This window comes from Tyto alba, unplaced genomic scaffold, assembly GCF_018691265.1.
Source record: "Tyto alba isolate M040663 unplaced genomic scaffold, T.alba_DEE_v4.0 Super-Scaffold_20000042, whole genome shotgun sequence".
Taxonomy (NCBI): Eukaryota; Metazoa; Chordata; class Aves; order Strigiformes; family Tytonidae; genus Tyto; species Tyto alba.
In genome coordinates this window covers 11782827-11795561 of record NW_024881293.1, presented here as the reverse complement: position 1 = coordinate 11795561, position 12735 = coordinate 11782827, and the positions used below count along the sequence as shown (strand labels likewise).

At 64.9% G+C, this 12735-nt stretch overlaps 1 protein-coding gene across 5 annotated transcripts in view; it reads left to right on the top strand.

Annotated features, from left to right (window-relative positions):
- The first annotated feature begins 854 nt into the window (after window positions 1–854).
- Window positions 855–12735, top strand: part of MAST3 (microtubule associated serine/threonine kinase 3) — a 28783-nt gene continuing 16902 nt past the window's right edge. The window contains exons 1-2 of one of the 5 annotated variants that reach the window (XM_042794517.1): window positions 855–937; window positions 4111–4142. In XM_042794517.1, coding sequence (XP_042650451.1) covers window positions 899–937; window positions 4111–4142 — 71 coding nt within the window. In that variant the 5' untranslated portion in view covers window positions 855–898. Of the gene's footprint in view, window positions 938–4110; window positions 4143–5680; window positions 5754–6206; window positions 6297–7587; window positions 8524–9584; window positions 12278–12735 lie in introns of those variants that run through there. The other 4 variants (XM_042794513.1, XM_042794515.1, XM_042794518.1 and 1 more) reach the window with 4 other exon arrangements.

Sequence of the window (12735 nt, the reverse complement as noted above, 5' to 3'; positions counted from 1 at the left end):
CTTTTGCTCGGGGCGGCGGTGGCGGGAGTGTCCCTGCGCCAGGCCGGCGCTGCCGGGACCCCTCCGGGGTGGGGACACAGAGGGTCCCCTGGCACCTCCCGCCCTTCGGCCTCACCGCGTGCCCACTCCTGCCCACTGGTGTCGGGGGATGCGCCAAGCTGTGCTGTGCCACGCCAGGCTTTGCCGTGTCACAACGTGCAGCGGCAAACTGGGCCAGGCCGTGCTGGAACATGCCATGCCAGACTGGGCTGTGCCGTGCTAGACTGTACTGGGTGGTACTGGGCTGTGCCAGGCCATATGGACTGTGCTGTGCCGTGTCAGTCATGGGACAGACCCGGGCAAGCCGAAGGGGGCTGTTCCCACCCTGTGCCAGTCCCAGGCTGTGCCATGCCATGCCATGCCAGCCCTGTGCCATGCCGTGCCATGCCATACCCTGCCAGCCCCTGCTATGCTGGGCTCTACTGAGCCAGACATGCTGTGCCATGCCGTGCCGTGTCGTGCCAGCCCCGTGCCATGCCAGACTGTGCTGAGCCAGATGGGCTGTGCCAGCTCTGTGCCATGCCGTGCCATGCCATGCCGTGCCATGCTGCGCCGTGCCGTGCCATGCCGTGCCAGCCCTGTGCCATGCCAGCCTGTACTGAGCCAGACAGGCTGTGCCAGCCCCGGGCTGTGCCATGCCGTGCCAGCCCCATGCCATGCCGTGCCAGGCCGTGCCGTGCCGTGCCGTGCCAGCCCCGGGCTCGGTGCTGATGCGCGTCCGGTGACGCGGCGGGGCCGCTGGGCGGCGCACCGGGCGCACCGGGAGGCGGCGGGAGGCGGCGGCGGGGCGGAGCGGGCGCACCGGGCACGGCGGGCGGGGCGGAGCGGGCGCACCGGGCGCACCGGGCTCGGCAGGAGGATGGACGAGTCCAGCATCCTGCGGCGCCGGGGCCTCCAGGTAAGCACCGGGCACCGGGAGCGGGGCACCGGCGGCGGCCCGGGGCACGGCGGGAGGGAACCGACCCCCGGTGAGCCTGGGGTGAGGTGGGTGCTCTGGGTGCGGGCGGGTGCTGCGGGGGTGGGGGAGCGTGGGGTGGGTGCTCTGGGTGAGCTGGGGGCTGCGAGCGCAAGAGGTGGGTGCTGCGGGTGAGAAGCGGGTGCTCGGGGTGAGTGTGCAAGAAGTGGGTGCTGCGTGTAGGAGTTGGGTGCTCTGGGTAGGGGTGTGCAAGAGGTGGGGGCTGCGGGTGAGAGGTGGGTGCTGTGGGGTGCAGGTGAGATGGGTGCTGCGTGTGCAAGAAGTGGGTGCTGGAGGTGAGAGGTGGGTGCTCTGTGTGTGTGTGCGTGAAAGAAGTGGGTGCTGCGGGTGAGCGGTGGGTGCTCATGTGTGTGTGTGTGTGTGCAAGAAGTGGGTGCTGCGGGTGAGCGGTGGGTGCTCTGTATGTGTGTGTGTGTGTGCGTGCAAGAAGTGGGTGCTGCGGGTGAGAGGTGGGTGCTCTGTATGTGTGTGTGTGTGCATGGGAGGTGGGGGCTGCGTGGGGACAGAGGCTGAGCACCCAGAACCGGGAGCAGGGCAGGGAGCCCCAGCCACGCCGTGGGGTGCTGGGTGGGGGGAGTCACCCTCCTCTGCGGGGGCTGGGGGCTCCCGTGGGGACACTATGGTCCCTCCAGCCCAGCACATGGTGCCGGTCCGTGCTGAACCGCTGTGCCAGCACCCATTTGCCCCCGCGAGCAGCCACCCCCTCCATTGCCCTGTGTTCCCACTCCCCCTGGGCCGAGGGGCACCCATCCCGCACCCACTCCCCACAGGAACCCCAAAACCCGCTGCCGTGCCCAGAGAGGTGCCGACCACGACCCCCAGGGTCACAGAGCTGAGCGTTGAGCCTGATTTTCCGGGTGACCTCACGCCTCCATCCCCATCCACCAAACGGAGCCACGGGAACCGGGGGGCCCAGCCCGAGCTGTCTGGGCTGGCAGAGGATGGCACAGTGCTGCTTTCATCCGAGCTGGCAGCTCCACGTTCCACCCGGGAAAAAGCCCTGAGTGGGAGCTTCCTCCCGACGGATGCGGGTGGATGGAACCACTGCCGTGGGCGTCTGGGCTCTTGGCCGTGGGTGTCATTCCTGGGGGTCCCTGAGGAGAGCAGACCTGCGGGACCTCGGCTGCGTGCCGAGGGGGCTCCCACCACGGAGCTAATCCCAAAATGCTGAGCAGCAATGCCACCCCTGACACCATCCCTGAGACTGTCCCCAATGCTGTCCCTGACACCATTCCCAATGCCATCCCTGATGTTGTCCTTAATGTTGTCCCCGATGCCATCCCCAGTGTCATCCACGATGTGATGTTGTCCCTGATGCCATCCTAGATGATGTCCCTAACACTGTCCCCGTTGCCATCCCTGATACTGTCCGCAATGCCATCCTTGATGCCATCCCTGATGATGTCCCCAATTCCATCCCCCGTGCCACCCCTGACACCATCCCTGGTGCCATCCCTGATGTCCCCGATGCCGTCCCCAATGCCATCCCTGATCCTGTCCCCAATGCCACCCCTCATGCTGTCCCCACAGGGCTCAGCTGGTGGTTACCCCTGGCTCCCCCCAGGACCCGCTGATGGGAGATGCACCCAGCTGGATGGGTGCCTCGGGCACCCTGTGGGTGCTGGCCCTGTGCTGCTGCCCCACGCGGGTCCCCAGAGCCCTCAGTGGATGCTCTGCCTGTCCCTGGGGATGCAGTGTGGCCTGAGAGCCTCCAGCAGTGATAGGTGCTGGGTGCCACAGGATCCCTCCGCACCCTTGGACCCATAGATGGGTGGGGAGGCTGTGCCGTGGGGTGGGGGTGAGCGAGGGGGGACAAGGGTGTCTGTCCTCTGTCCTGCTGACCCATGTGCACTTGGCTGAGCTCTAAAACCCTCAGCGTGACCCTTCTCTCGTCCGCTGGGGGCTGGTGGCCAACGGCACAGCCCCAGGTGTGGGTGTGGGTGGGGATCCGGGCTGGGGGACACGACAGGGCTGGGTGAGGGTGCTGGGGGGGCACCCACTCCACGCAGGGACCCTACACCCCCTTCCCCAGCCCAGGCCTGCGGTCACCCAGTGCTGCTGGGCTCTCTGGGACGACCGCCCCCTGCACCCACACCCGCCCCCCCCCCCCCCCCCAGCACCCACGCCACCCCCCCCCCAGGGCAGACACACAACCGTGGGCCCCCCGGGACTGCCGAGTCCCTGCGTGCATGATGTCACCTGTCGCCATGGCGACACTGCTGCATCACCGCTTGCAGCGCGCCCCAAACTTGGGGATTTCCGCAGGGGCTGCGTGGCGTGGGCAGCGGGACGGGGCGCGGGCACCCTGAGGGGTGCGGGGGTTGTCTGGGTGCTGCCGTGCGTCCCCGCATGGGTGGCAGCAGCCCCCCACCCGTGTCAGGAATGTGTCTAAGGTGCTGAGGGGCACGGAGCTGGCGGGGACACGACGGGGCATTATCCAACATCACGTCAGCACCCCCACGACGTGCCAGGGCATCCACCGCGTCCCTTGCAGGGTGTCCCTGGGACCTGGGCCACTCCCAGTGGCATGACTGGTGGCACTGGGTCTGTGCCGGAGCCAGCCGGTGCCCGCCGCTGCGGGAGGATGGCGCGTGGGCCGGGGCTCCTGCCCGCACAACTGCCCTTTTGCCGCGCTGCACTGCCGGCGAGCCAACGGCTTTTCCACAAAATATTCCCAGCATCTCAAAAAATAAAGAGCAGGGGGGGTGCTGGCAAAACCCAGGGTTGGGGGGACGGGGAGCAGCCATCACCCTGGGGCCACGCTCCAGCCAGGTGGGTGGGTGGGTGCTACGCCCACTCCACCACCCTTGTGCCCCCTCCCTCCCTCCAGCTCCTGGGGCCACCAGCCCTGGGGACTTTGGGAGGAGATGTCCCCTTGCGCTGACCCCGGGTTTGTCACCCTCACCCGGCACGGCAGAACTGGGGCAACCTGGGGACGGTGAGCGGGGGTCCGATCCTGCGGTGACATGACTGGGGACCGGCTGAGGGCGGCGGGGGATGCTGCTGGGGCGCGAGGTGGGGGTCGCAGGCGTGGGCCCCCCCCGCAACGCCTGGGGTCACGCTCTGACCCCGCTTCTCTCTTTTTCTTGTTGCAGAAGGAGCTGAGCCTGCCGCGCCGAGGAAGAGCGTAAGTCCCCAGCCAGGGGCGCGGGATGGGGTGTCACCGAGGGGGACGCGCTCAGGGACGTGACGCTGGCGTCGTGGGGGACAGCGGGGGCGGGCGTGGGGTGGCGCCGGTGCTGTTTGTGCCCAAATCGGGGGTGGCATTGCTGTTGTTCTCTGGTGTTCTTGGTGGTGGTCTCTGATACTGGAGAGACCTGATGGTGCGTGTGCTGGGGTGTACTGGGGTGTACTGGGGCGTGCCGTGCTCTGCTGCAGGTGTACGGGGGTGCACTGGGGTGTTCTAAGCAATATTGGGGTGTACTGGGATGCGCTGGGCTGTACTGGGGTGTTCTAAGCAATATTGGGGTGCACTGGGATGCGCTGGGGTGCGCTGGGGTGTTCTAAAGAGTATTGGGGTGTACTGGGATGCGGTGGGGTGTACTGGGGTGTCCTAAGCAGTATTGGGGTGTACTGGGATGCTCTGGGGTGTACTGGGGTGTCCTAAGCAGTATTGGGGTGCACTGGGATGCGCTGGGGTGTACTGGGGTGTTCTAAGCAGTATTGAGGTGTACTGGGATGCTCTGGGGTGTACTGGGGTGTTTCTAAGCAGTACTGGGGTGCACTGGGATGATCTGGGGTGTACTGGTGTGAGCTGAGGTGTTTTAAGCAGTATTGGGGTGCACTGGGATGCGCTGGGGTGTATTAGGATGTGTTGGGTGTTTCTAAGCAGTATTGGGGTGTACTGGGATGCATTGGGGGGTACTGGCATGCATTGGAGGGTTCTAAGCAGTATTGGGTTGTACTGGGATGTGCTGGGGTGTATTGGGGTGCACTGGGGTGTTCTAAGCAGTACTGGGGTGTACTGGGATACATTGGGGTGTATTGGGACGTGTTGGAGGTTTCTAAGCAGTATTGGGGTGTACTGGGGGGGATGGTAGGAGGCTGTTGCAAAGCTGCACTGGATTTGCGTGTTGGGGTGTGTTGGGGCGTACTGGGGCTGTTCTGGGGTGTTGTGGAGGTACCGCAGAGGGCCCTTGGTTGCCGGGCTGAGACTGCCGGGGGGTGACGGGGCTGTGCGCTGGGGGCCAGGGGGGCTGTGCTGGGAGGGCACTGGAGGGGTGTTGGGGCCGTGCTGGGGCCCTACTGGAGCTGTGTTAGGGATGCACTGGGGCGGCACTGGGGCAGCACTGGGGCCGTGCTGGGGCTGTGCTGGGGCTGTAGTGTCTCAACGTCCCGGGAACGGTACCAAGCAGGGCTGCCGCTGGACCGGGCTGAGCCGAGCCGTGCCGAGCCGAGCCGTGCCGAGCCGTGCCGTGCCGAGCCCAGCCGTGCCGAGCCCGGCCGTGCCGAGCCCGGCCGTGCCGAGCCGGGCCGTGCCGAGCCCAGCCGTGCCGTGCCGAGCTGGGCCGTGCCGAGCCGTGCCGTGCCGGGCCGTGCCGTGCTGAGCCGGGCCGTGCCGCAGGGGCGGGCCCGGGCCCGGCGGGCCGCTCCGGGAGCCCCGGCGGGGCCGCCGCCGCCGCCCCGGCTGCCCCCGCGCTGGGCGGCTCCCGCGGGCGGGCGGCGGCGGCGGCGGCGGCGGCGGCGGCGACATGAAGTCGCGGCGGGACAGGCTGAAGATCCCCTCGCTGACCTTGGAGTGAGTCGGGGCCGGGGCGGGGCGCGCCGGTAACGGGACCGGTCGCGGGGGCGGGCGGCGGGGCCCTGGAGCATCCCCGCCCCAGAGCATCCCCGTCCCCCCTCCATCCCCATCCCGCTCCATCCCCGTCCGGCTGTCTCCCCCCAACCCCCGCGCCGCAGGTCTCAGCCCCTTCCTCCTGCACTCACAGCCCCGGATCCCCCCCAGTGACCCCCTCCCTCCCCCCCAGCAGCACCTGACCACCCAGTATCTTTAGACCTTAGACCCTGCAGTGTCCCCTCTCTCCCCCACGGTCCTTTCTCCCTGCCCTCCTTTCCCCCCCTGGTCCCTTGGCTCCAGCCCTTGTCCCCTCCATTCTTGGACCCTGCCCCCCACCCCCCAAACCCCCCAGCCCGGCCACTGGGGTGCCCACTGGCACCCACTGACACCGCGCCGGCACATCTTGCCTTGCAGCTTGTCTCCGAGCAGCCAGAGCCCGACACTGCCCAGCCCCTGCAGCCCCTGCAGCCCCTGCAGCCCCTTACTAACCCTGCACCCCTGGAGGTAAGACCCCCACACACCCCCCCCTCCCAAAAAAAAAACCTCCCCAGGCACTGCAGCCACCAGCTCCAGGGAAGCTGCAGAGGAAAAGGTGGAGACAGGGGCTACAAGGTGGGTTCCCCCCACCAGGGATGCCAAGGGGGTTCCCAAAAGCCCTGTCGTCTACAGGGCACATGGGGTGACGTGGCTGGGGGCTGTCCCTGTGCACCCCGAAAGTGGCCTGGCTGTGCCAGTGGGCTCCATCTCTGCTACCGCCTGGTGCATTTTGGGGAGCCCCGACAGAAACGCCATTGTGGTAGCTCGAGCTCAGGCTCTGAGCATCCTCGTTTTGAGGGGGGGATCACCTCAAAATCGGACCAGGGCAGGGCGCTGTGATGGCAACAGGGTGAGAGTGGGGATGGAGCCTTCACCCCACCCAGAAACCTCCCTCACCGCCTTTTCTGCTCCACCGTGGGGGGAAGGAGGGGGGGGGCTGCCCTGGGGGGATGGGTGTCCCCCACCCAAAATGCCACAAGCCCTTTGCGGTGCCCTGCCGGGTGCTGCCATCGCGGCAACGGGTGGCCGGACCCTGCAGCACATGCCGGCTGCGCTCTGCCCCGGGGACAAGGTGCAATGGGTGTGCTGGCACCCGGTGGTGATGCCCCGGCCCCGTGGCACCTGCAGGGCAGAGCTGCAGCCTGCCCAGCACCCATGGGTGACGCTGGGTGCCTCCATCTGACTGCCGGGGAGAGCGGCTGGCACCGGGTGAGAGGGAACCGGCGGGGAGCTGTGCTGCTGCTCAGCAACAGGCAGAGCCATTTGTTGCAGGCAGGAGCCGGGGTGCTGCCTGCACTCTGCCTGCACACGGGTGGGTCCCTGCCCGCTGCCACTAGCCCTGGCTGGCCACCCCTCGCCCACGATGACTGCGTTGAAAAACAAGCGTGGCCGTGCAGTTGCCCAGCCGAGGCCTCGCGATAGGGTGTTTTTTTGGGGTGCTCACGGTGGGGATGGGGGGGTGAGGATGAGAACCCCTGGGTGCCTCCATGTGCCGGCTTCTCGATTCGGTGCTGCTGTGCTGAAACCCTGCTCAAACCCACTGGTGTTGGGATTTCTGGCCGTGGCACTGGCCAGCAAGCCGCCCGGCGAGTGCGGCGATGCCGTCCCACGGCGCTCTGGAGGTTCCACCGGTGCTGCCACGTGGGGTTTTGCCACCAGCACAGAGGATGGATGTCACTGTGTCTTTGCTCAGGATCTCCCTGATTAAATGTTAAAGCCGGCGTGGGAGGGAGGTTGTGGGGTGGCAGGGTGTTCGCCTGGGTGCTGCTGGGTGGGTGCCCTCCAGGCATGGGTGGCAGGGGAGCGGTGTTCCTCCCCCCAGGGATCCCTGGGCTTTGGGGCCGCCCCCACTGACTTGGGGAGGGGATTCAAGCCCCTCAAATGCATCAGCGATGGAAGCCGCATCTCCATGGTAACCCTGACCCCATTTTGGGGTGCTGTCCCGTCTCTATGGTAACTCCAAGCCTCCATTGTGGGGTGATGTCCCATCTCTATAGTAACCCTGACCCTATTTTGGGGTGCTGCCCCATCTCTATGGCAACCTTGAGCCCCATTTTGGGGCGCTTCCCTGTCTCTATGCTAACCCTGACCCCATTTTGGGGTGCTGCCCTACCTCAGCAGTAACCCCAAGCACCCATTTTGGGGGTGCCTCCCCCATCTCTAGAGAGATCCCGATCCCCTTTGGGGGTGCTGCTCTATGGTCACCCTGCGCCCCGGTTTTGGGGGTGCTGCCCCATGTCTGTGATAACCCCAACCTAATTTCGGGGCGCAGTCCCATCTCTACGATAACCCCGACCCCATATCAGGGCACTGCCTCCTTTCTATGGTAACACACACCCTTTTTCCTCTCCATCCCTTCTTTTTGGGGGTGCTACCCCCGTCTCCATGGAAACCCCGACCCCGTTTCGGGGCGCTGCCCGTCTCCATGGCAACCCCGCCGCCGCCGGGCGGGAAGGGGCGGGCGGCGGGAGCCCGGCCCCGGTCCCAGCCCCCGGCGCGGTCCCGGCCCCGCGCGCCCCCGGTGGCGCCGCTCGGTCGTACCGGTGGATGCGGCCGGTCCCCGGAGAAGGTGGGGCGTGGGGGGGGGGGGACACCCCGAACCACTCGCGATGTCGGACCCCAGCTGCTGGGGAGCCGCCCCGCCCGGTTACCGGGGCCAGCGGGCCGCCGGTGTCCTCCTCCAGCGCTCCAAGAGGTACCCGGGCCCTGCACCGCAGGGGGGGTGGGAAAACCGGGGTGCATGGGGGGGTGGGGGGCTTTGCACAAGGGGGTGAAGAGGAGTGAGTGGTTTGGTGGGGGTCTGAGCATCGGGGGGTGTACCGGAATGGGGGGGGGGGGCATGACCCCGTGTATGGGTGCTGGGGTGGTCTTGGGGGGGGCGGTGCACCGGCGGGCGGGGGGGAGGGTGTATTTCACCAGGGGGGCGCGTGGGTTTGGGGTGCGGGGGTCTTTCCCCCGGGGGATGCATGGTCTGAGGGGGGTCTGGGCAGTGTGTGTGTGGGGTGTGCATCGGAATGCGGGGGGGGGGAAGGCATGACACCGTGTATGGGTGCTGGTGTGGTTTGGGGGCGGGGGCTGTGCACCGGCATGCGTGGGTTGGGGAGGGTGGGGTGTCTTTCACCAGGGGTTGTGTGGGTTTGGGGGGGTCTTTGCCTCGGGGGATGCACCCTGGGATGCATGGTCGGGGGCAGGGGGGTGGGGGGGTCTGGCAGCATGGTGGTGCACACTGAGGTGTGTGGGGTTGGGGGGGAGGAGAGGTGCATCTTTTTGGGGGGGTGCTGTGCACTGAGGGTGGGGTGAGGCGGGCTGTGCATCGCAGGGCGCGTTGGTTGGGACCCCGGTGCCGTGGAGAGGGTGCAGAGTTGAGGGTCTCAGGGCATTAGGGGATGCACGTTTTGGTTTTGGGGTGCTCTGCGCCAGTCCTGGGGGGGTGGCTTGGGGCTCTTTGCAGCAGGGTGCATGTTGGGGGGAGGGGGGGGCCAGAATCTTGCATGCACAAGGGAGGAAACACCCCTGTGAGCCCCTGCACTGAGGTGGGCACCGCTCCGATGGGACGTGTCCTGTGTGGTGACATCCCCTGAGCCAGGGTGGGGGTCCCCAGGGTGCGCCGGGAGGGAGAAGGGGCCAGTCCCTTGCAGCCAGCCATGGGCAGGGCTGCAGGGGGGCAAAGTGGGGGGCAAAGGGCTCACACCCCCTTCAGCAGTGGGGCTGGGGGGGTGTCGGGGTCTGCTGCGTAAGTGGGGTGCTGGGGGGGCTCTCCCAGGTTGTCAGCTGCAATATCACGCTTGAGCCAGGCAGGTAGGTGGGACGTGTCCCCAAAAAGGGGGACAGGCAGCACTGCCAGCCCAGGGAGGGGTGCAGTGAGCACCCGCTGAGCCCCTCCGGGTGCCGGTGGCTAAGGCTGGCACCTCCATCCAGCAGATTTGGGGTGCTGTAGCTGGCCTAGGCATCAAACCCTTTCGCAGCTTTATATTAAAAAAGGTGGTTAAGACAGCGCGGAGGCAGCGGGGAGATATTCCCATTGTGAATGCCTTTTAATATTCCTGTGGGCTGGCACAGAGCAACACGGTTGCTTAGCAAATGAATCCATCCAGCACCACTCCCATCCCAGGAAGGCGCCTGCTTCACCTGGGCTGCGGGAATTATTGCTGCCGGCACACGAAGATGGGTGAGGGGGACCCTTGATAAATAAGAGAAGGAGTTGGATGGGGTTTTCCAACCTGGAGGGGCTAAGCTGGGGGAGCCATGGGAGAGATGTGTAATTGGAAAGATGACCTAGGCAATCATCTGTCTCCAGCTGAGCATGATGAGGCTATAATTCTCATGAAGGGAAGAGGATTTGTTCTTCTTTCATTGGTATTCCTACAATCCACATCGAGAATCAGTCTGGCCTATTTTTCAGCAGGCAGAAAGCATATGATGTTATTTAGTGGGATTAAGAGGTTTGAGGGATCCTAATTTCTCGTGGGGGGATGTTGAGATGGTCAGAGCAGGGCAGGACAGCCGGTGGTTCCATGGCTGATGGGGCTCTTCTCCGTGGATGCTGCTCGTGGCTGTTCACACCTCGCACACCGCAGAAAAACGTGCCAGCAGATGTAACAGGTACCATTTCCCACCCGCTAACAGGAAACTGAGGCACAGGGATGTGCAGGGTTGCACCCCAGGGCACGGGGAAGTTTCTTTAAGCTGTTTTCTTGCTGTGTGAAGAAATAAGTAAGTCTGTACCCAATATGTTACCGCGCGATCCCCTGTGAGGATTTGGGATTTTGCTCCTGGGAGGTGCCTGGTGTGTTGTTTGGTGCTCTGGGCTGGGTGAATAAGAGCATCCGCAGCGTCAGGCTTTCGGCTGGGCTGGGATGAGGGGCCAGAGCGGCTCCACAGCGCGATCCCGGGTGCCTGGGGGTTGTGAAGATGCGGTGGGGTTGTGCGTGGCCCGGGCCAGGCAGCGTGTTGCATTTCGCCATCCGCACCCCAGTCCCCAGCCTCCCCCATCCCAGCCTCCATCCCCGGAGGCATCCGAGTTCATCACCCTCACAAGTGATGGAGGAGAAATGTCTTAGAGAAACTTGGGATGCGGCTGCTCGGTTCAGCAGCTTTCGATGTGAAACACAAACTTGTCCCCACTGGAGACCGCTTTTTCCAGGTGATCCACGGCGCTTCCCCAAATCTCCAGGTACGTGAGCACTGTGTGCACTTTTGGGGGATATGGAAGAAAAATGTTATCCGCAGCCACAAGACGAAGGGAGCTGGGAGCACCGACTCGTGCTCTTTGTCACGCAGCCGGGAGCGGAGCTGCCTGCTTGCCCTTTGAGACTGCGCCCGCTCCCTTATCCCTTGAAAGGGTTATCAAGAGCTGGAACAGGCTGCCCAGGGAAGGGGTTGAGTCACCATCCCGGGAGAGGTTTAAAAGCCGTGTAGACGTGGCGCTTAGGGACATGGTTTAGCGGTGGCCTTGCCAGTGTGAGGTTTACACTTGGACTCGGTAATCTGAAAAGTCTTTTCCAACCTCAGCGATTCTCTGATTATCGGCCTGCCCCCTGCCCTCGCAGCCACGCTGCTCTCACCACCCTGTGCCTGCTTTGTCCCAAATCACCGGCTTTCTGCCCCGGTGTTCACCCGCCGGCGGTACCCGGCACCGGGCTGCCAGCTGATGCACGATGCTCTACCACCCCAGGAAGTTTTAGGGGTCAGGTCCTGCGGGATGCGGCAGCTCCTCCGTGCATTTCCCGGTGACGGCCGTGCCTACGGTCAGACGGTTTAGCGTGACCCTCAGTGCTGACTCCTTGCCACCCAGCACCGCTCGCCCGGATCCTGGCAGAGCCATTTCCCATTAGAAACATCAGTGTTGTGCTGCACAGCCGGATCCTGCCCTTCCCTCAGCTCCCCTGGGAAGCTCCCGCATTTTGCTTTGCCTGTGAGCATCCCGGCTGTGCCGTGCCAAAGCTGGGTGCTGGTGTGGGTGCTGGCAGGCGGTGGGAGGTGCTGGTTCCTCCTCGCAGGCAGCCTCGGGATGGGTGACACATTATTTTGCTCCAGGCTTCAGGGTCACACCGGCTGTCACACACTTTCCACATCCTTTGAAATAAGTGCTGGATGGCAACAGCAGCACCGGGGCCGAGGCAGCCTCAGCATGAGCAGCGCGGGGAAGTGCTGACGGCGATTTTCCACTCCATTTTTGGTACCAAATATGCAATTAGGGGATGGAGGCAGAGAGGGCAGTGAGCCCCAGCTCCTGCCTTCGGGGCTCGGCAGCTCGTCCCTACCCCAAGGCTCATTTCTAGCCCGAGGTTTCCATGCTGTGAAGGATGGAAACCAGCTGTAGATGATGCATCAGGCAAAGGGGGGTTAAAGTGGCGCAAGATGGTTGCAGAGCGGAGGGTGGAGCGTGCGGAAACAGGAAACGTCGGCCTCCCCCTGTGTCACCATTACTGGAACTTACTACATCAAAGGTTTGTTTTCACTTCCAAAATGAAACCAAGCAAGCAGGGGCGAGCCCCTCGTCCAGGGGGATGTCCCCCCCCCGCAAGACACTGATGCACATGCACCCCGGTCCCCGCGGCAGGGCTGAAAGGGTGAAGCAAAAGCCAAAGCTGCTGCTCTCTGCAGCTCAGCTCTCCTGGTTAATAAACTTTGGCTTGTGCCTCGTCGGTGGGGGAGCGGGTGCGCTTGCAGTGCCTCGGTTTCCCATCCAGCATGCAGAGCCGGCGGCAGCGAGAGGCTGCGGTTTGCTCTTGCTCCGAGGGTGGGTGCTGGGCTGTGAGTTTGCAGCTGTGGGTGCTGCAATTGGTGCTCAAGCTGGTGCTTAAGGGAGAAAAGCAAATGGAGGGGCCAGGCAGGGGTGGGAAGGTTTCTGCCTCCCCCCCCACCCTGCATTGCTCCAGCACTGAGCAGGAGGCTCTGAGCCTTC